Below are 27,838 nucleotides of genomic sequence, written 5' to 3'. Positions count from 1 at the left end.
CCCCCACCTGAGCACCTAAACTTAATCTCACACTGAATAGCAGCCCCGCCCCCGCCCAAAGCCCTGAGGCTGGGAAGCAGCATTTGAATCTCAGACCCCAAGCACTGGCTGGGTGGATCTGGAGGTGTGGTGGGGGTGGAAAGAAAACTCAGAAGGCAAGTCACTGGCTGGGAAAATGCCCAGAAAAGGGAAAAAAAAAATAAGACTATAGAAGGTTACTTTCTTGGTGAACAGATAATTCCTCCCTTCCTTTCTGATGAGGAAGAACAATGCCTACCATCAGGGAAAGACACAGAAGTCAAGGCTTCTGTATCCCACACATCCAAAATAAATATACCATGGGCTCAGGCCATGGAAGAGCTCAAAAAGGATTTTGAAAATCAAGTAAGAGAGGTGGAGGAAAAACTGGGAAGAGAAATGAGAGAGATGAAAAAAAAGTATGATTAGCAGGTCAACACCTTGCTAAAGGAGACCCAAAAAAATGCTGAAGAAAATAACACCTTGAAAAATAGGCTAACTCAATTGGCAAAAGAGGTTCAAAAAGCCAATGAGAAGAATGCTTTCAAAAGCAGTATTAGCCAAATGGAAAAGGAGGTCCAAAAGCTCACTGAAGAAAATAGTTCTTTCAAAATTTGAATGGAACAGATGGAGGCTAATGACTTTATGAGAAACCAAGAAATCATAAAACAAAACCAAAAGAATATAAAAATGGAAGATAATGTGAAATATCTCATTGGGAAAACAACTGACCTGGAAAATAGATCCAGGAGAGACAATTTAAAAATTATGGGACTACCTGAAAGCCATGATCAAAAAAAGAGCCTAGACATCATCTTTCATGAAATTATCAAGGAAAACTGCCCTGAGATTCTAGAACCAGAGGGCAAAATAAGTATCCAAGGAATCCACAGATCACTGCCTGAAAGAGATCCAAAAAGAGAAACTCCTAGGAACATTGTGGCCAAATTCCAGAGTTCCCAGATCAAGGAGAAAATATTGCAAGCAGCTAGAAAGAAACAATTCAAGTATTGTGGAAATACAATCAGGATAACACAAGATCTAGCAGCTTCTACATTAAGGGATCGAAGGGCATGGAATAGGATATTCCAGAAGTCAAAGGAACTAGGACTAAAACCAAGAATCACCTACCCAGCAAAACTGACTATAATACTTCAGGGGAAAAAATGGTCTTTCAATGAAATTGGGGACTTTCAAGCATTCTTGATGAAAAGACCAGAGCTGAAAAGAAAATTTGACTTTCAAACACAAGAATGAAGAGAAGTATGAAAAGGTAAACAGCAAAGAGAAGTCACAAGGGATTTACTGAAGTTGAACTGTTTACATTCCTACATGGAAAGAAAATATTTGTAACTCTTGAAACTTTTCAGTATCTGGGTAGTTGGTGGGATTACACACACACACACATGCACACATACACAGAGACAGAGAGCACAGATTGAATTGAATAGGATGGGATCTTATCTTAAAAAAATGAAATCAAGCAGTGAGAGAGAAACATATTGGGAGGAGAAAGGGAGAAATGGAATGGGGCAAATTATCTCTCATAAAAGAGGCAAGCAAAAGACTTTTTAGTGGAGGGAAAAAGAAGGGAGGTGAGAGAAAAACATGAAGTTTACTCTCATCACATTCCACTTAAGGGAGGAATAAAATGCACACTCATTTTGGTATGAAAATCTATCTTACAATACAGGAAAGTGGGGGAGAAGGGGATAAGCAGGGTGGGGGGGATGACGGAAGGGAGGGCAATGGGAGGAGGGAGCAATTTGAAGTCAACACTCTTGGGGAAGGACAGGATCAAAAGAGAGAATAGAAGCAATGCAGGGCAGGATAGGATGGAGGGAAATATAGTTAGTCTTACACAACATGACTATTATGGAAGTCATTTGCAAAACTACACACATATGGCCTATATTGAATTGCTTGCCTTCCAAAAGGAATGGGTGGGGAGGGAGGGATGAAGAGAAGTTGGAACTCAAAAGTTTTAGGATCAACTGTCAAGTACTGTTCTCGCTACTAGGAAATAAGAAATACAGATAATGGAGTATAGAAAGTTATCTGGCCCTACAGGACAAAAGAGAAGATGGGGATAAGGGAAGGGAGGGATGATAGAAGAGAGGGCAGATTGGTGATAGGGGCAATTAGAATGCTTGGTGTTTTGGGGTGGGGGGAGGGGACAAATGGGGAGAAAATTTGGAACCCAAAATTTTGTGAAAATGAACGTTAAAAGTTAAATAAATTAATTTTAAGACATAATAAAAAAAACAATTCAAATATTGAAGAATCACATACAGGATTACACAGGATTTAGCAGCTTTTACATTAAAGGATTAGAAGGCTTGGAATATGATATTCTGGATGACAAAGGAGCTTGAATTACAACCAAGAATCAACTACCCAGAAAAACTAAGCATACTCTTTCTGGGGAAAAATGACTATTCAATGAAATAGGGGACTTTCAAACATTCCTGAGCTAAACAGAAAATTTGATTTTCAAATATAATATTCAACGGAAACATAAAAAGGTAAACAGAGAAGAAAAAACATAAATCATTCACAAGGCAAAACTGTTTACATCCCTACATGGATAGATGATATTTATAACCCTGCTGTATCTTTCCTAGGGCAGTTAGAAGGAGTATACAAAGTAAGAGGGCATGAGTTAACTATGACAGGATGATGTAAAAAAAAATTAAAGGATGTGAAAGAGAATTGCACTGGGAGAAAAAGGAGAGGCAAAATGGGGTAAATTATATCACATGAAGAAGCACAAAAAAGACTTATTATAGTGGAGGGGAAGAAGGGAGGGGGGTAAGCATTGCTTGAACTTTACTCTCATTAGATTTGACTCAAAGAGGGAATAACATAAACACTTAATTGAATATAGGAATCTACCTTACCCTACAGAGAAGGAGAAGGAGAAGAGGACAAAACAGGGAGGGTAATGACCAACAGAAGGGAAGGCATATTGAAGGAGATGGTGATCCAAATGAAAACACTGGTGAGGAAGGACAGGATGAAAGGAGAGAGAAAGGTATAAATAGGGGGAAAATAGGATAGAGGGAAATACACAGTAATCATACCTATGAATGTGAATGTGATAAACTCACCAATAAAATATAAATGGATAGCAGAGCAGATTAAAAACCAGAATCCTACAAACTGTTGTTTACAAGAAACACATCTGAAGCAGAAAGATACACATAGAATAAAGGAAAAAGGTTAGAGGAGAATATATTATGCTTCATATGAAGTTAAAAAAAAAGGAGGGATAGCAATCATGATCTTGGACAAAGCAAAAGCAGAATCAGATCTAATTAAAGGAGACAAGGAAGGAAACATCTTGCTAAAAGGTACCATACACAATAAAGTAACATTCATACTAAACATATATATACCAAATGGTATAGTATCCAAACTTCTAAAGAAGTTAAATGAGTTACAGGAGGAAATAAGGCAGTAAAACTATACTAGAAGGGGACGTCAACTTCCCCCTCTCAGAACTAGATAAAGCTATCCACAAAATAAACAAAGAAGTTAAGAAGGTTAATAGTGTTTTAGAAAAATTAAATATGATAGACCTCTGGAGAAACTGAATGGGGATAGAAAGGCATATACCTTTTTCTATGGAGGACATGGCACCTACACAAAAACGACCATTGTGTTAGGGTTAAAATCTCATAATCAAATGCAGAAAGGTAGAAATATTAAATGCATCTTTTTCATGATGCAATAAAAATACATTTAATAAAGGGCCATGGAAAAATTTATTAAAAATTAACTGGAGACTAAATAATTTAATCCTAAAGAACGAGTGGGTCAAACAATAAATCACAGAAGCAAACAATAATTTCATAAAAGAGAATGACAACGAGATAACATACCAAAATTTATGGGATGCAGCCAATGCAGTTCTTAGGGGAAAATTTATATCTCTAAAGGCTTACATCAATAAAATAGAGAAAGAGCAGATCAATGAATTGGGCATGCAAGTAGAAAAGCTAAAAAAAAAAAAAAAAGGTCAAATTTCAAAGTCCCAATTAATAACAAATTGGAAATTCAGAAAAATCAAAGGAGAAATTAATAAAACTAAAAGTAAGAAAATCATTGAACTAATAAATAAAACTAAGAGCTGGTTTTATGAAAAAAAACCAGCAATAAAATAGATTAATCATTGGTTAATTTAATTTTAAAAAAATAATCAGTATGAAAAATGAAAAGGGTGAAATTGCCACCAATGAAAAGGAAATTAAAGCAATAATTAGGACACATTTTGCTCATGTATGCCAATAAATCTCACAATCTAAGTGAAATAGATATTTACAAAAATATAAATTGCCCAGATTAACAGGAAAAATAGAATACTTAAATAACCATATTTTACGAAAAATAATCGAACAAGCCATCAATTAACTCCCTAAGAAAAAAATTCCCAGGGTCAGATGGATTCACAAGTGAATTCTACTAAACATTTAAAGAACAATTAATTCTATTTCTATTTAATACTATATAAACTACTTGGGAAAAGAGGTGAAGAGAGTCCTACCAAATTTCTTTTAAGACACATATAATATGGTGCTAATACCTAAAATAGTAACAGTCAAAACAGAAAGAAAACTACAGACCAATTTCCCTAATGCTGACTGCTGAAGCAAAAATTTAAAATAAAATACTAGCAAGGAGATTACAGCAATATATCAAAAGGATCATACCCTATGACCAAGAGGGAATTATACCAAGAATGCAGAGATGGTCCAGTACTATGAAAACTATCAATGTAATTGACCATATCAATAACAAAACCAATAGAAATCATATGATTATCTCAATAGGTACAGAAAAAGTTTCTGACAAAATACAGCACCCACGCCTATTAAAAACACTAGAGAGCTTAGGAATAAACGTAGCTTTCCTTAATATGATAAGTAGCATCTATCTATCTTAAAGTGGCATCTATTAAGCAAGCATTATTTGTAATGAGGATAAGCCAAAAGTCTTCCCAGTAAGATCAGAGATGAAGCAAGGATGCTCATCATCAACACCAGCATTCAATATTGTACTACAAATCTTAGTTAGAGCAAAAAGAAAAAAAAAGAAATTGATAGAGTTAGAATAGGCAATGAGAAAACAAAACTGTACTACCCTTTAAAGAGGAAATGAATTTACATGTATAAAACTATTTATAGCAGCTCTTTTTGTGGTGGCAAAGAATTGGAAATTGAAGGGATGCCCATCAATTGGGGCATAGCTGAACAAGTTGTGGTATATGAATGTAATGGAATGCCATTGCACTATAACAAATGATGAGCAGGTAGATTTCGGAAAAACCTGCAAAGACTTAAATGAATTGATGCAAAGTGAAGTGAGTAGAATCAAGAGAACATTGTACTCAGTAACAGCAATGTTGTGTGATGATCAACTATGTATATAACTCAGCTCTTCTCAGCAATGCAATGATCCAAGATAATTCCAAAGGAGTCATAATGAAAAATGCTACTCACATTCAGAGAAAGAACTGATGAAGTGTGAATGTAGACTGAAGCATACTATTTTCACTTTCTTGATCTTTTTCGAGTTTCTTTTCCCTTTTGGTCTGTTTCTTCTTTCACAATATAACTAATGTGGAAATATGCTTTACACAATTGCACATATATAATCTACTTAAAATTCTTACCTTTTTAGGGAGGAGGAAAGGAGGGAGAAAATTTGGAACTCAAAAAATTTTTATGAGTATTAAAAATTATCTTTACATGTAGTTGGAAAAAATAAAATACTATTTAAAAAAAAAGAAAATGCACTTTCCACCACTCTTTGCAGAGGTGACTCCGAATGTGAAATACTGTATACTGTCAAACTTAGTTATGTTTTGGTTAGTTTTGCTAAAATGCTTCCTTCATTTTTTTTATTCTTTAATGTTATAAGGGATGATTTATAGGATAAAGGAGAAAAAGGCAAAAAAAAAAAAGTAAAGATATCATAAAAACAAAAGATACCAACTTTTTAAGTGCTAGTTTTGAAATCAAAGGACATAGGTTCAGTTCTAGCACTTACTATCTGAATGAACTTGAGTTAATAAGTCAGTTTGCCTCTTTGAACTCAGTTTTCTCATCTTTAAAAAAAAAAAAGAGAACAGGAAAGGATGATCTCAAATTCCTTTTAGTTCTAAATCTATAATCTTACCATCATAAAATCCTACAGTCCTCTTATTCCTCATCTTCCACAAGTCTTAATGTGGTTGTTCCCCAACATAATGCCCTTGTCCCTCTTCTCTATGCTGTTTCACTTGGTAATTCACTACTACAGGTGCAACTACCATCTTTGTACAAGGGACTCCTAGTCCTGATATCTCTTCTGAATACTAGACAACCATTTCCAATGGCCTATAGGACTTGGCATTAAGTCTCACCAACATGTCAAATTCAATAAATCAAAAATAGAGATTAGGTTCCTACCCTCCTCCCACCCCTCCAAAAAACCAGTCTTCCTTCTTCAATTTCTGTGCATAGCACCACCATTCATCCAGTCTACATGCTCATGACACTGGGTTTATCTTTGACTTTTCTCCTCCTTTAATTTTCATATTCAATCAACGTCTTCCATATCTTATCAGTTTCACCTCTACAATATCAAATTTCCTCAAAATCTCCTTTTCTATTCGCACTGCCATCACCCTAGAACAAGACTCATTAACACCCACCTGGACTACTGGAATAGCTTCCTAACAGTTCTTCCAGACTCTACTCTCTTCCAATCCATCCATTATACAACTGTCAAAATAATCTTAACTTATGCAGATATCTGATTATATTTCTTTTCTGATCAAAAGTGTTTAGGCATTCATTACTGCCTTCCAAGTAAAACTCATATTCTTCTGCTTGACATCAAGACACTCTATAATTTGATAGTATCTTACTCTATTATATTATTATACTCCATGCATCTCATACTGCAGGTCAGTTGGACTCTTCTTTGCCACCTAAATACACACAGTGCACTCTGAATCTTAATTCAAACCACTTTCTGCCCTGACATCATTGCTGTTCAACCTCAAAACCTGACCAAAGACCATGCCTGTAAAGAGCTAAGTCTTTTGGATGTGTGCTGTCTAAAACCATGCAGCCCTATCTTCACTCCAGACGTTTTCTATCCTTCCACTGCCCTCCTACGATATCCATTCCTTTTCACCTCTTCCTATGAGAACTGTAATCAAATGACCACTACCATTGCTTTTGGAAGGGGCATGTTGGTGGACTGTTCTATTTTTCAAGTCTTTATCTTTATGATTCCCAGACTCCTATCTTTCTTCTTTAGACTCCATTTTCTTTTATGTATCATCTACTCCAGGCAAGATTCTTAAAGGAAAATATCTCACTTTGGTCTTTGAATCCCTGGTAGTTGGTAAAATGCTTAGTACAGACTAAGTACTTAAGAAATGGTTACTGTTTGTTTCATTCTTCTGAGCTCTCCTTTAATGTTTATTTACTGATTTCTTATATAGGTTCATGGTAGTAAAGTGTTTCAGTGACAGAGCACTGGGCCTGGAGTCAGAAACACCTGAATTCAAATCCAGTCTCAGACACTTATTAGCTGTGTGACTCTTGGCAAACCATTTAACCCTGTTTGTCTCAGTTTCCTCAACTGTAAAATGAGCTAGAGAAGGAAATGGCAAACAACTCCAGTATCTTTGCCAAGAAAACCCCAAATAGGGTCACAAAGAGTCAGATACAACCGAAATGATGAACAATAACAATAGTTTGACAAAGTTAATATTAAAGACATGCAACTGTTATTTATAAATATGGGACAATTCATTTATTTTTTATTGCCTTTCAATATATTTCAATATAGCTATATTGCCTTTCAATACAGCTAATAAATCTTCCTCTCTATAAGCACTAGAGCAAACTATTACTTTATAAGCCAAAGGGCTATAATGGCAATAAAAAATATATGTTGCTTAAAAATCAAAATTTTTAAATAGTCTCTATAGATATATAGAGCACATCTCAATTACTTAGCAACTCAACAAGTGAATCCCACTAAGGTGTATGGGAGAATATTTGTGCAAATAGGAAGAGCAAACCAACAGAAAATCATAATCTTCCATTCAGATCTAAAAACAGAATTCACACAAAACTGGAAATCAGACATGTAGCTTTCAGTTGAGAGTACCAACCTCAGGGCACTGAAAACAAGACTGAACAAAACACCTAGAAGGGAAACATGCATTCCTACTCTGGGAAGCAGACAGATAAAATGGTCACATTGGTCCCTTTCCTTCATTTTGATACCTAAGATTTAATTGACAATTTCATCTCTACGATTTAATCTGAACAAAAGATGAACAAAATCACCTGCCAACAAAAATGATGAATTTGTTTGCATTTTATTATTTAAAACTCCATTTTTGAAGAACATAAAATTTTTGGTCAAAATATTCTGTTTAAATAGATATTAAAAATTTATTTTAAAATAAAAAAATTCAAAACAGATTACGCAGCCAATCATCCATGCTTCAAATATCATAGGATCAAAGATTTCAAGCTGTAAATGACCTCAAGTCATCTAGTCCAATCTTCTTATTTTAGACACAAAGAAACAGACACAAAGAAATGAACTACCTAATCACAAACGTAAGTAGTAGAGTCGGTTTTCAAACAGAAATTCCCTGAATTCAAGTCTAGCTTTCTTTATACTACACCGCATTAGCAAAATGTTGCTTAAATACATATTAATTTCTTGGAAGGAAATGCTTGATATTTAGTGGTCATTGATTTCATCAACATCCAGTAATAATTTTTTCAAGGTCTATATATGCAAACAAATGAGACAAACATCAGTAATAAAGGGTAAAATATAGGTGTCATGTTTTATAAAAGGTAAGGCTGGTAATTTACTATCCTCTAAAGAATTTACTTCTCTTAATTATATATAAATATTTGGTTATACAAGAATGGCAAACTTAGAGACAAGGATTTTTGGTGTAGACATCTTAACAGGCATAAATTCATATGTTTACAGTATAAAGTTAGTTTTTTTAAATAAATCATAAAGAAAATCCCTATCGATATTTCAATTTTTGTAAGATTTGTTTTAGAACTCTTTTTCATTGTTACTATTTCAAGAAATGAAGACTTTTTATTGAAATTTGAGATGTGAATTGTTCTAGACCTCTTAGAAAGCAATTTGGTACTATTACCCAAAAATCATTAACTGTGCATGTCTTTTGACCTAGAAATGCCACTATAGGCATTTACCCTTAATAGGTATATACCCTTAAGAGATCAAAAAAGGAAGAAAAGACCCCATACATATGTAAATATTTCTAGAACCTCTTTTTGCTGTAGCAAAAACTTGGAAATAATGAGTGTTCATCAGTTGTTAGTGTCTCAAAAATTACTGCATACGAATACAAATTAATATTGCTGAGCCTTAAGAAATGACAAAAAAGACAGTTTCAAACAAATCTAGGAAGACTTGTACGAATTGAAGCAACTTCTACAATAACAGCATTATATCTAAAAAAAAATTTGAAAGAGATCAATGCAAGGAACAACCACAATTCCAGAGGGCCAATAATGTAGCAAACTACCCACCTGCTGGTAGCAGTAATGAACTAAATAAAGGTAAAGAATGAGAAACTTTTTTTTGGGATATGGTCAATGCTTTTGATATATTATTTGTTTTGTCTGACTATAACTAGTTATTACAAGGATTTTTTTCTTTTTTTTTTTTTTTTAATGGGGGAGGATTTGGGAAAAAAGAGGAGCTAGTAATAGTATTGTCAATAGAAAGAAAAAAATCATTAACGCTTGTGCAAAAAAGATGCACAGAAAAGAAGGAAATTTGGAAGGAAATAAAGATAACCATGGAAGCTTTGAAAGTAATATGTTGAATTTATCATATGTGTTCTAAAAGCAAACCTATATGCAGGGTATCTCTGGAGAACTAGGCCTAGAGTTAGGAAGGCCTGGGTTTAAATACTGCCTCATATGCTTACTAGCTGCTTGACCTCCAGCAAGTCACTTGACATCCATCTGTCTCTTTTTCCTCATCTGTAAAATGCAAATAATAATAGCACATACCTGCCAGGGTTATTTTAAGGATAAAATAATGTTTGAAAAGTACTTTGCAAAACTTAAAGCACTATTTAAGTTTTAACTATTATTACTGTTATGATCATTACTATTATGTCACTGAACAGCAGCTGATTAAAGTTTTTATAAAGTTCAAAAATCAACTAGAGGGATGACAGCATAGTGGTTATATTGAATTTTAAAAAGAAACATAACAATATTAAAAAATTTTAAATAATAAAGCTTTTAAATCTTTTTTGTAAGTCTGCAGCATGTATACTTCTAAAGTTATTAAAGTTTAAAGCTGCACTAAGACTTCTAGCGGTGGGGCAGCTAACCAGGTGGCGTAGCTGATAAAGCACTAAGCTTAGAACCAGGGAAGACTCATCTTCATGAGTTCAAATCCAGCTTCAGACACTAATGACACTAACTAGCAGTGTGACCGTGGGCAAGTCACTTAATTCTGTTTGCCTCAGTTCCTCATCTGTAAAATGAGCTGGAGAAGGAAATGGCAAACCATCTGTACCAAGTATCTTTACCAAAGTATCTTCACCAAAGATACTCCAGTATCTTTACCAAGAAAACCCCAAATGAGGTCACAAAAAGTTGGACATGACTGAACAATGACCACAAAAGACTTTTAGACACCCTGTGTAACAGATTCAAGGCTTCGTATGCAATTTCTTTTTCTGTCATATTTTAAAAAATCAATTACTTAAATAGAAATTAAAAATAAATATCCTGTTTGAAGATTTTGGTAGTTACTGATTTGTACGAAATCTACTGAGATGATTTTGACTTCTACAAGGCTTGAAGCTATAGAAACAAAATTACTCTACTAATTTTCTTATACAGTAACTTCTCTGCTATCTCTTACCCTGAAGCCAAATTCTCTCCAAAGTAGGTCATATTTAGACAAGGATCACAGGACTTGCCAGAGAAGGTAGGTCTTGGTTCTTACTTCCTCATTGCTCAGTCCCTCCTCACCCAAAAGGTCATACCCTAAGCAACAGTCTTACCTCCAAGGGAATCCTGCAAGCACAGCTGACCCATTCACTTTTCCCATCCTTTGCCCAAGCAAACTCACCCTGGCCTAGTAAAAGAACTTCAGAACCCAGAAAGACAGGGACCTCAAACCAGAATCCAATGCTCTAAAGTAACAGCAACATGAATTATTTCTGTTCTCAGCAGATCTACTATCAACCACACTGAATATGGTTCTAGATGGCCTAGGAATTCTCACATCTGAAATAAAACTTTAAAAACTCTCTATATCAAACATGCTGATTGTCAAGAACTCCACCCCTCTAGATCACCACAATGACAACTTGTAAGATTATTTTAAATTTGTCTGTCATTCCAGCAGAGCAGGAAATGACAGTACCAAAATCCTACCTTTGGCTACATTAGGACTTGGGGTTTTTTTCCCCCTCTTTCCAGAGAAGCTTGGAAGGAAAGCAATTCTTAAGAAAAGCCAAAGATTAAACAGAGCAGAGCTGAAGGATTAAGGGGCTGCTCAGACTCTGACGTAAATAGTCTAGAGCAAAGAAGAGGCCCAAAATGAGCAGCATATTCCTGTCTCTGCCCCACATTGCTACTGGATTTTCTGTGGCTTTTTCCAATCCTTTTGGCTCCTTGTTGCCATGCAGATGGCCCTCACTCACATTCTGTTCACAAGGTTGGATTAAGCCAATCACTGCCTTTTAGCACAGAATTCAATGAAAAAGAAAGGTCTTTTATGAAATTCTCAACTTCTCCACTCACTTTACCTGAAACACTTTCTCTACTTCATTCTATTAAGGCATCATAGCAGTAAGTACTCTCCTCCTTTTGAAACAAATCATCTGATACTACATATTTATTCATATATTCATTCCTTTTTGAAAAACCTTAATCGCTGTCATTTCAACACTAAAGAATGATTACATTTTTTCAATGTCAAGCTTAGTGGATTGTAAAAATAGACCTGATAGACACTCCAATTATAGATGACTGTTCATAATCTCTATCTACCGACATTTAATAAATGTGCTGTTTGGTTTTTAAGCACAAAAATGTCCTACCTATGGCATATAAATAGTGTTACATATCATGTGCTATAGATTTGAATCTAAATCCCTAACAATCAAAAAGATATATTAGCAAGATGTTGGGCCAGAGTTAAGGATAGAATTTCTGATACTAATTTCACTTGACCATGGTGTGAACAAGACCATCATTATTCATTCATAGGATGAGATCTAGAGTTAGGATACACACATACATACATATATATGACTCTATGTACATATATTTACATGCATGTATGTGTGTATACACACACACACACATATATCCATAAGATATGATACAGTCACTTGGCCTTTATAGGATCATAGATTTAAAGGTGGAAGGGATCTTAGAAACTATTGAATCTAAGGCTACTATGATTCCTAGTGAGAATCAAAAACCATCTGTTCCAAGGCCACAAACTACCCCCTAATCTTAAGTAGGTATTTCATAACCAAATAAGACTGATAAAGTAAAAAAAGTCATAAATGGGAATGGCTCAGTGAAGCATACTGACATTCATTACAGGGGAAAAAAAATCCTGCCAAATTGCATATCCAACTGATTCTGAGTTAGGGGTGTCTATGCATGTTTTGTGTGTGTGTGTGTGTGTGTGTGTTTATACACACATGTATATATGTATACATAAAATGCATACGCAGAGATATATGTGAATATAAACATTTATACACACACACACACACACACAGAGAAAGCATATACCATTTATATTTGGGTTGTCATGGCCAAAGAATTCATCACCAAATGGCTAGCCTGCTGATGATGAACCCCCGACCCTCAATTTAGGTTGACCTCAGGAAGCAGAAAGTCTGCGGCCAGGACCAATCCTCCTTGTACATCAGCACTCTTCTGGCATGGCCTTAACAGACCTGGGGTCTCCTCCATACTATAATGAAGCTCGAGAGAAGGATGATCTAAAATTAATCATTACAAGCTATAGTGTTATAAAGAGAAACTAATATATTTAACTCTTAAATTTTCATTATAAATCCAACAAGTTACAGTGAGCCAAGGAAAGGACTGAGAAGAAGAAGGCTACACTTCATGATCCACATTCTTTGCTGGTAATATCTTAATATACGAAGAGGAAAAAAAAATCTTCTTCACTTGCCAGGAACTGCAACAATTTATTCTGTCTTTTAAAGATAAAAAGGCAAGGAAAACACATTACTAACGATAGCTGTCTTCAAGTATTCATGTGGAAGAGATATTTGACTTGTTTTATTTGGCCCCAGAGGGCAAGACCAGAAGGAACTGGTAAAAGTCACAAAGACAAAAATGTAGGTTTGACGTCAGGAAAAACTTAACAATTAGCATTATCCATAAGTGGAATGACTGCTGGGAGGTAATGGGTTCTTTCTCATTGGAGACCTTTAAGAAGAGGCTGGATGAGCAATTACAAGGTATAACACAGAGGAGATTTCTTCCTGGATGTGGATTATTAGACCATCTGGCTAGGTCCCTTTCAACTCTGAAAATTCTGTGCTCTTCCAAGCTTAAAAAAACTGAAAATGTGAAGTGACTATTATAAGGTGCTGCTAGAAAAACACAGCGTAAAAGCACATTTTTAGTTGATCTTTACTGTTGAACTACATTTAAATTTTTGTTCAAAAGACTATGTAGATTTTACCTATGGTATAATCTTATAAATGTGAATTTCATTGTGCTTCTTTTAACATTGTTACTGTTACTTATACACACACACACACACACACACACACACACACACTCTTTTCTAAAACGCAATTAATTTATATTTTGAAATATAGAATTTTTAACAGACCCTGTTAGCAAAGTTGCCTGGCTTCCTCCAGAGGTACTTAGAAAAACATAGGAGGGTAGAAGAGAACAGAAATTACCCAGACCTAAGGACTGTTGACTGCCAGTCCTCAGCATGAAGGAGACAAGGACACCCGCAGGAAGAAGGAGATAAGGTATTCAAATGGACAGAACAGCATATAGTCAAACTGGTCAACTTCCAGTATATCTGTATTTTAGAGAGAAAAAAGTGAAACCAGAGCTTGGTAATACATTGAGAGAACAAAGTAGGACAGAGCAACTCAAAGCGAAAGTGAGAAAAAAGAACAAATGTAGTAGGCATGAGGCAGTGGGAGAGATGAAAGGTTAGGATCTGATGAACATACAGGAAAAAGAGTGGCACCTCACACTGGTTATAACATTCACATCTGACCTCCTGTAGTTCACCATCTCCATTCTCCACCCCTGCCATCCAATTCCTGATTCCCATCCCCCTACACCCTTCCACCCCAAAGTTTCAACCAAACACCAAGCACCCAGGTCTTCTACTGTGCCCTCAGGAATGCCTGTTCCACAGGAAACAAACAAAGCTTCATCTTCAACCTTTTCCTCTCCCATTCCTTCCATCTTCTAGCTGTCACTAAAACCTGGCTGCCCCTTGATGACACAGCCTTCCTGGCTGTTTCCAGTACTGACTGCAACTTTATTCATTTCCCTCTGTACACTGGTTGAGGGACGGGAGTTAGGAAAATGAAAGGTTTTTGAGGACAAGAACTGGTTTTAATTTTGCCTTTGTAGTGTAGCCATGTATATTAGAGGCACTTAGTGAAGGCTGTAAGAATAGAATGGGCAATAAGAATTACTAGGTAGTGACACATTTTAACAATATATGAAACAAATAGCAAAGAATATCAAACACCCATTTGGGTAAGGTATTAACCTACCATCAGCATAGTCTAGTTGAAATCCTTTGGGAATCTGTAATTGGAAGCATTACAGTATTTCTCTTAACTTGAGAGATTAAAAAGAAAGATTGTCATTGTCTCTAAAATATATGAACAATGTTTCACTAAATGTAAATGTAAATCAGTGTTTCACTAAAGACATTTTCCCTGTTGAATTTGCCATCTCTGCTTAATTAAAAGTCCTTTGTTTATATTTACAGAATCCATTTACCCTCAACCACTCAACAAGCATTTATAAACTGCCTACTATGTGCCAGGCACTGAGGTAGCCTTGAGGATACAGACACACCCAAAATGAAATAATCTCTGGGAAATTAGACAGACAGATAGACAGAGATATATAGATATAGATACACATATGCATACAAACATACCTAAACAGAATAAATACAAACATAGCATGATAGAAAGAGAACTAGATCTAATGTTAATGCATACATAATCTGAATCCAGACGTGTGACAAGCTGATAAAACATTTAAGCTATCTGCCTCAGTTTCAGTTAAGTCTCTCATTAGGGAGTGGGGAATGGCTAAGCAAATTATGGCATGTGAATACAGAAGAACAACTGGGCCATAAGAAGTGAGAGGGACAGTTCCAGTAAAAGCTGAGAAGCTTTTTATGAACTAACGCTGAGTAAAGTGAGCAGCGAGAAGAACACTATTCATTCCATAACAAAAATACTGGCTGCACCATTTAACTTCTCAAAGCTCTAGGCAACTCTTTAAGATTATAAATTGCGAACCCGCAGTGGCAGAAGTAATCGTGTCCCCTTGGAGTTCCCTATACTGATGAAATCACACATTGTATATTTGCCAATATCTCTAAGCTAAAATCTATGATTCAGTGATCACGTTACTTCATTTTTTCTTCATATTTTCAGGAGATATCAGTATGAATTGGCAAATAGCTATATTAATTTTAAATTTTTAATAAACATATTATTACAAATTAACATGGCAAGAGTCAAATTATTTCACATACCTGGCTGGGACCGTATCAAAATTTTGTTTCATTAGTTTAAAACCAAAAAAAACAAAAAAATTGGGGCTGACTTTTAAACAAGAATAGTGAACCATCAGGTAGTTATATAATATAATATTATTATTTTAAAATACTGTTAAGAAAAAATGTAGTGTGGGAACATATTAGAAGAGAAGTAGTGCATTCTAATATGTCAAAGATTTATCTGTAAAACAAAGTTATAACAGGTAAAAAAAAAAAAAGACTGTCAACAACATTTAAGACCATAGGAAACGCTGACCTCAACCTCCAAGGTCATCTGTCAATTAATTGATTGTGAAATGCTCTAAATACAAAGTGCAACATATGGGCGAAAGTATTATTACAATTTTTTTTCAATTGTTTAAATGAATTATAAGGTTCTTATTCCTCCCACTCCCCAAAAAGAAGAAAAGTATATCTGACTTTACAAATTGGAAATTTAGTTCTACTTCTGTCACTGCTTGGCAAGTAATCTGGCATCCAACTGTCCATTTTTAACATGGTAACAATAAAGGAAACTGAAGACATCATGCTGTCTCTTTGCCCAACATAGCAATGACTAATATAATACACAGTAAACTTTACTTCCATGCCTCTATCATTCTTTTCAAAAAAGCATTAAAAATTAAGGAAAATGCTTTTTTAAAAAGAAGATGAAAGATGATTACAGAATTGCCTTTATCTTCAAAGCAGAACTTATCTGTTCTCAATGACAGAATGACAATGGAATCTCTGTGAAATTTTGTTTTAGCAAGGAATCAAGAAACCAATTCCATTAACTATAGAAGCTAATAGTTATCAAGCACTCTTACCAAGATTAAAATTCTAAAATGGGGATGATCTCTTAAGCTGTTCTCCCTATAATTAGAAGTTGCTTGTGGGCAATGACCTGAAATCCTACCTATGTGAAGACAACAACTTTAATAATTAAAACTGGAAAGTCCAAAGCATGTTACATATCCATTCACCATTCTAGTATGTGAGATCAATTGCCATATACATTTTAGTGCAAAATGCACTACTCTTAGAATCAAGAAACCCAGATTCAAGACTGAACATTAATATTTTTTTTGCTGTATGACCCTGGAAAGGTTGCTGAACTTCAATTTCCTCATCTGTAAAATGTAGATAATAATAGTGATGATGACAATGATGATGAGGTCTTTGGATGCAAAAATAGTGCTGGGATACCAACCGCTCCAAGATGCCACTTTCAAAATAAGACCCATAGAGGGCAACAATTTATCTAAGTGAGTTTTGACAGACGTGGCACAATAAATAAAGAGCTGGCTTTGGAGCCAAGAAAAAATTGGTCCAAAGCCTACTACTAACACATATTGGTTGAACAACCACAGGTAAGTCATTTTTCCTCTCAATATCCCTGGCAATTCTAACTCTCTAAGACTAGCTCAGAGAAGACTTATAGCTAAGCATCCATAGGGGAAGTTTTCCCCAATAATGAAATAACAGATCTAAGTAAAAGCAAAAAACGCAGAGCCACAGAATAAGGCTTCTTTAAAAAGTAAAAAAAAAAACAAACCAAAACATTCCAGTATGTCATTCATTCAAGGTACAGAGGCTTATATTACATCAAAGAATAAAATGTACAGAATAAAATATTGTCAAATATTTGTTATTTATACATAATATTGTTTCTGTGTTATTTACATAAATAATATAAATAAAAATAATACTACAATTCATCTGACCATGTTCCTAGAAATGTTTTACAAAACCTGAAATCTAATTGTAACCAATTTAAATCCTAAAGAGCTCCTAGAAAGAAGATTCTGTTTAGTACTAATAGCATTTTGGCATTATCTTGGACTCTTCCTTCTAGCTCACCTGGAATATATCTTATTAATCAGTCCTTTCACCTTAATTCTCATCACTGTTACCAGAAAAATACAGGCCTTATTTGTAACATTCTCTTAACAGCAGTCCTTCAAAACATTCCTAGCACAGTATTCTACAGTAGGTACTTAATAAATGTACCTACATTTGTTAATAAGGTCAATTGAATTGAATTTTTCTTTTTTTAATTTAAATTTAATTTTAATTTTTATTTCCACATTCTCTCTTTCCCTCCACCCCTTTCCCTACCCATTGAGAAGGCAAGAAATACTATACCCATTACACATATATAGTCATTCAAAACACATCTCCACATTAGCCACGTTTGGGGTAGGGAAGGGGAATGGGGGAGGGGGGTGCCGTCAGGAATGAGGAGGGGTAGAAATGCTTCAAAATGCACTCCAAGTTCATCAGTTCTCAATCCAGGATAGCATCTTATATCATAAGTCCTTTAAAGTGGGTATAGCATTGTACTAATCAAAGCTACCAAGTCTTTCCATTGAACTGAATTAATAAGAATTCCCAAAACATTTTTCTTTATTCAATAATCATTATAGAGTTTCACTAACTTTTCTGTTCAGCTGTGGCTTCAGGAGACTGGCGAATTTAGAATAAGAAATGTATAACAACAACAATAATTATGGTAGCCAGCATTTATATAGCACTTACTATGTGCTAGGCACTGTCAAGTGCTCTACAAATATTATCTCATTTGATCCCCACATCAATTAATTATCCCCTTTTTACAGCTGAAGAAACTGAGGCAAACAAAGGTTAAAGGCCTTGCCCAGCTAGCTTACATAGCTAGTAAGTGTCTAAGGCCAAATCTGAACTCAGGTCTTCCTGACTTTAGGCCCAGAACTCTATCCACTGCAACAGCTACGTGCCTATTTTTGAACAAATTCCTCTTAATTATAGTGCCTTCCCTCTGGTGATTATTTCCAGTTTAGACCTTGTTTATAGTTGTTTGCTTGTTGTCTCCCTCATTTGACTGAGCTCCTTGAGAACAAGAACTGTCTTTTATCTTTCTTTGTATCCCTAACATTCAGCATGATGCCTGGGACATTATAAGGAGGCACTTGATAAAATATCTACTGATTGACAGACAAGAGGCACTTTTAAATCTTTATGAATATGAATTTGATTCTTGGATGGGAAGGGCAGCATCAGGGGTGATAAGAAAGGGAAAGAAGGAAGGAAAACCTCATCAGATTGCCATCTTTCATTCCACCAGACTCCTTTATTCACTTTGAATAACCTCTGGAACAGAGGAAATTGGAAAGAGACGCAGAAATATGATTACTAAATTAGGATGTCAGAACATAGGTGAAGTGGAATAAAGTCTCAATTCTCTAGGGAAGGGAAGAAACCTAAGAATACCACTAAAAGAGTTCTTGTACTAAAAACTGTCAGAAAGAGAAGGGTACATATTCCTATGAACATTTTTAAATGCTTTTGTAATTTCAAAGCCAAAAAAATTCGTTGAGTCAGCAACCCTACAGAAGTAGTCTTAGTTAAATCATCTCTGAAATATTAATAACTTTCAAAAATGTCATCATTGAAGTTGATTAAAAATTGTTGGCTTTTCATAAAGGCAATGCACATAGTGACCAAACTACTAAAATAAATCCATAGGAAATGATTCTAATTTCAAATTTATCTTACATAGTGTTTTCATCATACTCCCTAAAAATTAACTGTATACTCTTTATTTTCTTAACCTTGCTTTAACATATGAATGAAGATTCCAAGTTGAGATGTGAAGGATTCTTAAATGCCAATAATCATTTTAAAATATTCCACTGTAATATTTTCACATCTATGCAGATGACCGTACAATATACTTCTCTAGCTCTGCCCTCTTCTCCATCCTACATGCTCACATTTCCTACCATGTGTTGAACACTTCTATTTGCATACTGATACCATCATTCCCCAGCTCTCCAGGCTAGCAAAATGATTTTTTACTCATTCCTTTTCCTATTCACAGGCCATTGACTGATCAAAAGCTCTAAATAGGAGACTGTACATTGGTCACATCCAAACAATAACACTTCAAAACTAACCAGAATTTTAACATTCTATGCCAACTATCAGTAATCAGCCTTTTCTGACTGTTGATATTTACCTATGACAACAACAACAACAAAACAACAAAAAAAAAACATTAAAACACATTTAATAGGTATTTGGGCTTAGTGAACTTGGTATTGATGAGGCTAGTTCTGATGTAGGCTTAGGACAGAATTTGCCTTCTGGTTAGCTTAGGTCAAAGGCAATGATCTTAATGATTTTTCTATAATTGGAAAGATCATTTTTAGAAAAGCACAATCTTCTGTAAATGGGGTATTTCTACATCAGGATTCTAACAAATCACATTTTCATTTTTTTTTAAAAAGCATTTTAAAAAATACTTTCTGATCCTCTCTCTGGGGAACAAAGCCAAATCATGGAGAAAAGCAATTTTAGATACAGCTAAGATTTTATGCAAACACATTCATCAAATGTCAGCAGACAAGGCCAAAATTTTCAAATGATTATCTGATAGTTACTAATTATATGAAGTTACTATAATATGACTATATTAAATTCAACAAATATTTATTAGGTGAATATCTTGCATAAAGTGCTGGAAATAGATGAAATAAGACACAAAGCCCACTCTCAAAGAATTTAGAATTTAACAAGAATAACAATAACTAGAATTTATATAACACTTTAAGATTTTCAAAGTAAATAAAAGGGAGTAAGAAGGAAGATACACAAAAATCTATGACACAAGACACATTTATATAACTGCAAAGGAGTCCCTTGTGGCCAAATCCTGGATCCTTCCATCCAGAACTACTCCAATGGTCAACTACTCCAATAGAACTGTGCATAACTCCTAGTTAGGTAGAATTCTGGCAACCAGGAACTTGGTACAGTGAAATGGGTGCTAGCTCTAGAGACAGAGGAACTAGATTCAAGTGTTCCCTCTGCCACATCTTCTATGTATGACTTAGGCAAATCACTTCACATATCAGGTTTCACAGACACAGGAAAAGCCATTTATTTAAAAAGAGGGTGGAATAAGACAACCTCTCACTTCTCTTTTAACCCTAAATCTAAGATCTTATGATCAATTTCAGGTCATAAGTAATAAAGAGTAGGAGATATGGAACATTTGGCCTTTAAACTCCACGACATCCTCACACACCTTCACAAACACACACAGCAAGAACTTAACAAAGGCAGATGACAATTTTTTTTCAGCATGACTATTATGCACTGGCATTATCTCTGGGAGTCCTGATGAGAATAATACTCTTTCTCCAAATACAAATTTCATCAGAAGAAAGATAGTCATCAAGAAGAAAACTATCAAGAAATGAGGTCATATCACTTCTAGTCAAATAAAACATAAATAAAAGTCCATGTATTTTCTATAGTCTTGTTTGCCTGGGAAATATGCAGTTCAACAGAGTTCATTTGCCACAATCTAGACAAAAATCTGTTACACACTGAATTTCTCTATTGTTGGGATTGGAAGCTCAATTCCGTGTTGACAGTCTTGGGCGGGTAAAGGTGGGAGCTTCTAAATCTTAGAGCTCTCACGAGACCCCCCCAGGAAACGGCAGGGGATCGAGGTGAACCGAGCTAGCTCGGGTATTTCCGCCTCTCCCCGGGAGATACGTGATGGGTGGCGTCTCCCTGCCCTCGAGATGGTCCCGGATCTGGGCACACTATTGTTATCTAACAGCATGGTATTGAGATGCAAACTGTGTGGCTGAAGGTTAAGTAGGATTGAGGAAGCCTGAAAGCTCTCTTAGCACGTGTGGAGCCAAGAGGACAGTAGGCTCCGCTTCTCTTCTTTCCTCTCTCCCCTCCCCCTCTCTCCCCGCTTGTACTTCTATTTCCAAGCCCTTAAGATCCTAGCCTCCTTAGGAAATCTCCCCCTCTTCCTCCTAAGGAAGAGCCCCCTGCACTTGTAACTACACCCTGAAATAAAGCTCAACCCTTGTTCGACTCTGGAACGTCCTTTCTCTCATATGTGCATCCGGTTTTGGCCAGCCGAAGACCTCGGAGGTGAGGTAAGAAAGACTCGGGTAGCCCAATACAGGCCTCTAGGCCTGGCACTCTATGGCCAAGGTTTCCAAGAAGATAGTGTAAGCTCCTAACTTTGTCCTTCACTAGACAATACAACTCAGTTCCTTTAGTCCAGGGGTGGAGAACCTGAGGCCTCAAGGCTACATGTGGCCATTTAGGTTCTCAAGTGTAGCCCTAATGGATTCAAAGGACCATACTTGAGGACCTAGAGGGCCACAAGTGGCCGTAAGGCCACAGGTTCCTCACCCCTGTGTCTAGACCATAATATATCCATGGGCCTTAGGTGGTCTATGGAAACAAAATAACACCCAATATACATATCTACAAAAATGTAAGGGTATATTCCTATTCTGTACTTTTGTCTAACTATTTTGACCAGTTTCTTCAGATGTATGCTTGTCTTCCATTGTCTACAAATTTTTATGCCAGCAGAACAATAATTTTTTTGTGTGAGAAATCATTTTCCTACAATCACTTTCTGATCCATTGCAGTCCACAGGCTTTTTGTACCAAGGATTCCAGATTCTTAGAAAAAACTCTCACTCAAATCATTTTATAACACAAAATGCATAGTGACCAAAATGTTTTAGTTAAAAAAAACTATTCTATAACCAAGATTAGACAGGCTAGTGGAAACCTTCAAGAAAACTTCGTACTCCACTAGGAAATATCTGGATCCACTCTGGCTCTCCAAGCAAAATAAGTCCAAGATATTCACCTAAGAGAATGTAAAGGCACATCTTCAAAAGTCATTTAGTTCTATATTCCTTAAGGAGGACTATTTTTGAACCAGAACCCAAGAACACTATAAAATATTTATGTATGATGATTTATAGGAACCATTTTTTTTCTGAAGAGAAAAAAAATGTTGCTAAAAGGCAAGAGAAATATTTACAAAGTAAAGGCTTTTTGTTTTATTTATGAGTTTCCCAAAGCAAAGAGAAAAAGCATTAGATTATGAAAAGGGAAGGGTAAAAAAGAAACCGGGAGTGAGGGGAGGAAGGGGTGGAAAGGGTAGCAAGGAATGGTAAGAAGGAGGAAAAAAAATTAACCAATGATTGCCACAACTCCAACTATTATTCAGTACTACACACTCAAAGCTTAGAGTTCATCCAATTAAGAAGGAATTTGTGAGAAGGATAAGAAAACAATTTTTGGCAAGAAGCCCAAGAATGAAGATGCCTTCCTTACTAATTTTTATAAATAGAATAATATCTAAAAACTTAATGAGATCAGAAATAGGAATATAAATTTTAGTATAAATATACATAAAATTTAGCATAAAATGGGAGGAGGGTTTTCTAAACTTTAATCCAGACCTTTTGTGCTTTTGTAAAAAGCTCAGCCCACATGTAACCTAAAAAGCATTGTCTAAACAACAATTCACTGGTTTAAAATGTTATGATTCCTTATTAAAACTGACATAGAAAAAAAAAACCTGACATCATCAGATTGAATTTATTACTTTCAAAAGTTTGCCAAATCCTACACTAATGGGTTTAGACATCCTTTAGTTCATCTATCTCCCAGGTCAATAATCCAAAAAGAAAGCCATTTACATGCATCCCTAAACTTTTCCAAATCTCTCTAGACGAGCTTTCTCATGCCCCACTGTCCTTTAGTTCCAGAACTGTTCTTCTGACCCACCAGGGCAAAAGACTATAACATTTGTTCCATAACAACGATCGGCAATTCAGAGTCACAAATCTTCTAACAAAGCTATGTTAGCTTTCTGTACATGACCTACTTTAATCTTATGAGCCAGCCTCAACTGCTCACCTTACCCAAGGCCTGAAAACGCTGAGGCTGCTTGCTGTTTACTATGACTATTAACCCGTATGGTATTTCCACATTTGTCACTACATAACGAACTTGGGAATTACGTAACGAGTCTCATTTAAATCCAATTTCCTTCATACTTCCTTAAGAATATACACAGCTAAAAGTAAACCGTCCGCTATGTCTCTGCTGCTCTCTACAGGGAAGCAGTTAGGGAGGCATCACTAACATGAGTTTCAGGAAAATGACTTTAATGTTAGAGTGCCGTCTACTGGAGAAAACAAAAATGAATGAGTTGGATTTATTAAGGGTCCTGAAAGATAGCACAGCAGTGACCAGAGGATTTAGATCTAGGAGAATCCTGAGAGGACATCCAGGTCAACTCCCTCATTTTAACGAGGCCCAGAGAATGTAGGTGAATTACCCAGGGCCACAGAACCAGGATGAGAACATAGGTCTTCTGACCACAAATCCACTACTCCTTCTAGTATAGCACATCACTCATGGACAGCCCCGCCCCCCACCAAAAAAAGTGTCACTGCAACTTTTGATTCATATTATAAGTTAATGTCCTTCAAGAAGTTCAGGTGTCTATCAGCTTTATAACAGCCCCCTATGATGTTATTCTTGAGGTCTGTGCAGTGGAACTACTTGCTAATTCAGTGACCATTGCTTCCTGAGTCTGCTTCCAAACACTGACCTGCAGTTGAAATTCTGAGCTGTACAAAAAGGGTTAAAATGAGATTCTAGTGCAGAAGTTCTTAGCCTTTTTTGTGTCATGGACTCCTTTGGCAGTCTGGTAAACTATGGACTCTTTCTCTGAATAATGCTTTTACAAGTATAAAATAAAATACACAGGATTAGAAAGGAAACCAATCATTCTGAAATAGTTGTCAAATTAATTTAGAAAAAAAAAGTTCATGGGTCTCAGGTTAAGAACCCCTGTTCTAGTAATGTATTATCTCATGTGTTCTTACAACAGTCTCATACCATGAAAGCAGAGAGAATATATGACAAAGCAGAAACCACACAACATAGTATCAAAAGAGTTGAATCTAAATCCTAAATCCTCTCTGTGCGACCTTACCATCCCTCTCTGGAATCCAGATTCCTATTTAGTAAAAATGAAAAGACATGGCTAAATGATCTCTCCAGTCCCATTTACCACTGATATTCTATAATTCCTAAAGCTATTATTCCTAATGTAAAAGTGACAACCTAAGTACAATACAAGGGAATATATGAACACCAGCTGCAAGTCACTGGGAAGCTAGAACCCCAGTCTCCTGACTTTCAGTCCAGGACACAGTCAAACAGAAAGAAAACCAGCCTAAAGTCCAGGCCCCACTCTGCTATTTATTAGCTATGTGACTTTGAATAAGTTAGTACCACATCTTTTCATCTACAGGCAGCGAGGTGATAGAGTGAATAAAGTGCTAGGCCTACAGTGAAGGAGATCTGAGTTCAAATTTCATCTTAGATTCAGAAACCAATTCAGGACTTCAAAGGGCAGGTACAGAAGACAAGAAGCAAGGACAGAGAGTGAATGACAGAAATAAGAACACTGGCATAGTGAGAGATAAGAAGTGTCAGCAGAACCAAAACTCCAGAGCAGATGAGGAGGACCATCAACACCGAGAATACCAAGGACATTTTTCCTGCAATGCTGGAAGCAAGGGTGAAATGAAAAGGGTGTAGTGAGCCCACAGACTATTTGGGCTGATGGAATAATGAGTATATATGACAGAGAAAAAGCAGGACCGTTCTCTCTGATTCTTTGGAAAGTAAAGTAATGTGGAACAATCTCTAAAGTGAGAATCCCAGAACAAAAACATGGTTAAGAAGAAGCAAAAACCCAAAATAAATTAGAGCTGCCATCAATGAGTTCTAGACCCAGGCCTACAAGAATTATGTCTCAGAGGACAGAAAGATGTGACCAGTGAGCACTGTTCATGATCTCTGAAAACTACAGGAAGTGGAGGCACTACCTCCAACCACAGCGAGAACAGGGCTCTGGAAGGGTACACCCAACTAAAAAGGAGAAACAGGCAAAAGAGAACGGACAGGGCAGCATTATGCATTAAGATGATGTATATAAGTGAAGAAATTTAGGAAAAAAGAAGGGGGAATATGATGAAAGACATCTGGGAGAAGATCAATGGAGGCAGAGACTGTGATCACACTGGATCACACCTCAGCTCATACTGGAGACACAAACACAACATGCAAATAAATGAAGACTTCTAGAAACTGATTACTAGCCTCACATGAAATTCATGTTTAGCCCAGAAAAAAACTGATGACTATTTTTACTGTATGTTGTAGAAAAGATTCTTTTCTAGGTCAGATGGTTTTTGAGTTCTTTACAACTCTGAAACTTTGTTAATTCTAAGATTCTTTTCCATTGTCAGTCAGCTGTTCACCCCCCTCTTCTGTTGAATTTTTGTGATTCTTAAAAGCAGTACACCTGTACTGATATCTGAATTTAGAGAATATTGTCAAAAGTCAGTTCAACTATTAATAAAAGGGTTTATTTCCATTAGCATCTATGGACAAATTTGGGTTTTGCCCCAATTCTGGTTAATCTGCCAAGCAGAGGGGGAATAAACTGCACTTTACCTTTAGGTCAATAGGCTCATTCCTGGTCAATAAACTGACTTAATACTGTTAGATCAATGTTACAACTAAGAATTTAGATTCTAAATATCCTGCAACGGTCCTGGCTTCCCAGGAATACAGTAAGGCTGAATACAGTAAAGTCTTTTCTTGTTTCCCCAGTTTCTCTAGATTTAAACCATGTAAAACTCAGGGGAACAAAAGAACTTAAATCCTAACTCCAAGGGAGTGACGGGAGAGCATTTACTTGTCAACAAACACATAGAACAGAAAACAAGTATATTGATTTTTTTAAAAGAAATAATTTATATTCCAATATTGAAATGAAAAATATACTTACTTGAGAAAAGTCAAGCCCTCTTTCCTCACCAGTCCGAGGACTTCCACTTGCACAGGAAATACAGTCTGCTATTTCCACAGCATTCTCATTTTCTCCAAATTCAGGACATTCATTACCAACATCTTCTTTACTATCACTATCATTTGCCCAGTCAATGAATTGAGGCTCACCTGACAACACAAATTACATTAAATTACAATGAACTGTTAACTTCAATCCTGTAACTATCTACAGAGATTTTATTTCAGCATTGAGGAATGAGCTAAAACAGTAATTTCCTACAGACACAGAGCTGGCCTCGAATCAAGGGGACCTGTGTTCAAGTACTGCTTCTAGCCCAGAATGACTGTGTAACTTTGGACAAATCAATCCAGCTCTTGGTGACACAGACAATTCAAGTGATCTAAGATAGAGAAAAGTTGTCGATACATATCATAGAAGGAATTTCCTAAGAGCTCCTTACTCCAAAAAAATTACTGATGTAGTAAGTGAAGTCTAACTGGGCAAGATCTCTGCACAATTTCCTTAAATTAAAACTAGATATTTTAATCTTTTAAGTCACCCAAACATGACAAAAAGTATTCAGAAGACAGCACTTAAGAATACTCAGGACACTTGCCATGGGACAAGAACATGAGGGCGAGATGTTCCAGGTGAAATGAGGGCAATAGCTGTATGTCAGGGGTCACCACATACCCTGAGTCACCCCATGAGGCACCCAGCCAAGACTGAGAAGTAGCAGGGAAAGAGTGCTGAACTTGGAGTCATAAGACTGAATCTCTCCTCTGCCATTTGCTTCCTGAGTAATCTGGGGCAAATCACTTAATCTCCATAGGCCTCAGTTTGTTCATCTCTTAAATGAAGGGGTTGGAATAGATGATTTTTGTGGTTATGATCCCATTTCTTCCCAAATCCCTTCTGAGACAGGAAAACCTCCATTGTCATTTTCTTTCCCTAGAATATCCTAAATTCAGAAAACCTTAAAAAAAAAAAATAATCCATAGAGCAGTTGATCATAGGATGTTTGGGAATGGAGTCCCCAAAAGGAGAGACAGAAATTATCAATAACTACATGAAAAAGCATTCAAACACAGAGAAATATAATTCCAACTTACACCCTTAAAAAGACCATTTTAAAAACTATAAATTACAATGCTAGTATTATTACAGAAAAACAAGCATGATATTACACTAGCACTGAAAATGTAAAATGATACAATTTTCTTTTGAAACAGCAAGATCTGGTGAATTATTAGATATATAAAGTGA

The 27,838-nt window shown here is 35.9% G+C and overlaps 1 protein-coding gene across 6 annotated transcripts in view; it reads right to left on the bottom strand.

The window, feature by feature from the left end:
- SPIDR (scaffold protein involved in DNA repair) overlaps window positions 1–27,838 on the bottom strand; it is a 571,461-nt gene that overhangs the window by 503,916 nt on the left and 39,707 nt on the right. For all 6 annotated transcript variants that reach the window (XM_072604554.1, XM_072604549.1, XM_072604553.1 and 3 more), the window contains one exon: window positions 26,570–26,739. In XM_072604554.1, coding sequence (XP_072460655.1) covers window positions 26,570–26,739 — 170 coding nt within the window. The remainder of the gene's footprint in view (window positions 1–26,569; window positions 26,740–27,838) is intronic.

Source organism: Notamacropus eugenii, chromosome 4 (assembly GCF_028372415.1).
Source record: "Notamacropus eugenii isolate mMacEug1 chromosome 4, mMacEug1.pri_v2, whole genome shotgun sequence".
Lineage (NCBI taxonomy): Eukaryota > Metazoa > Chordata > Mammalia > Diprotodontia > Macropodidae > Notamacropus > Notamacropus eugenii.
This window is presented reverse-complemented; position numbering and strand designations above follow the sequence as displayed.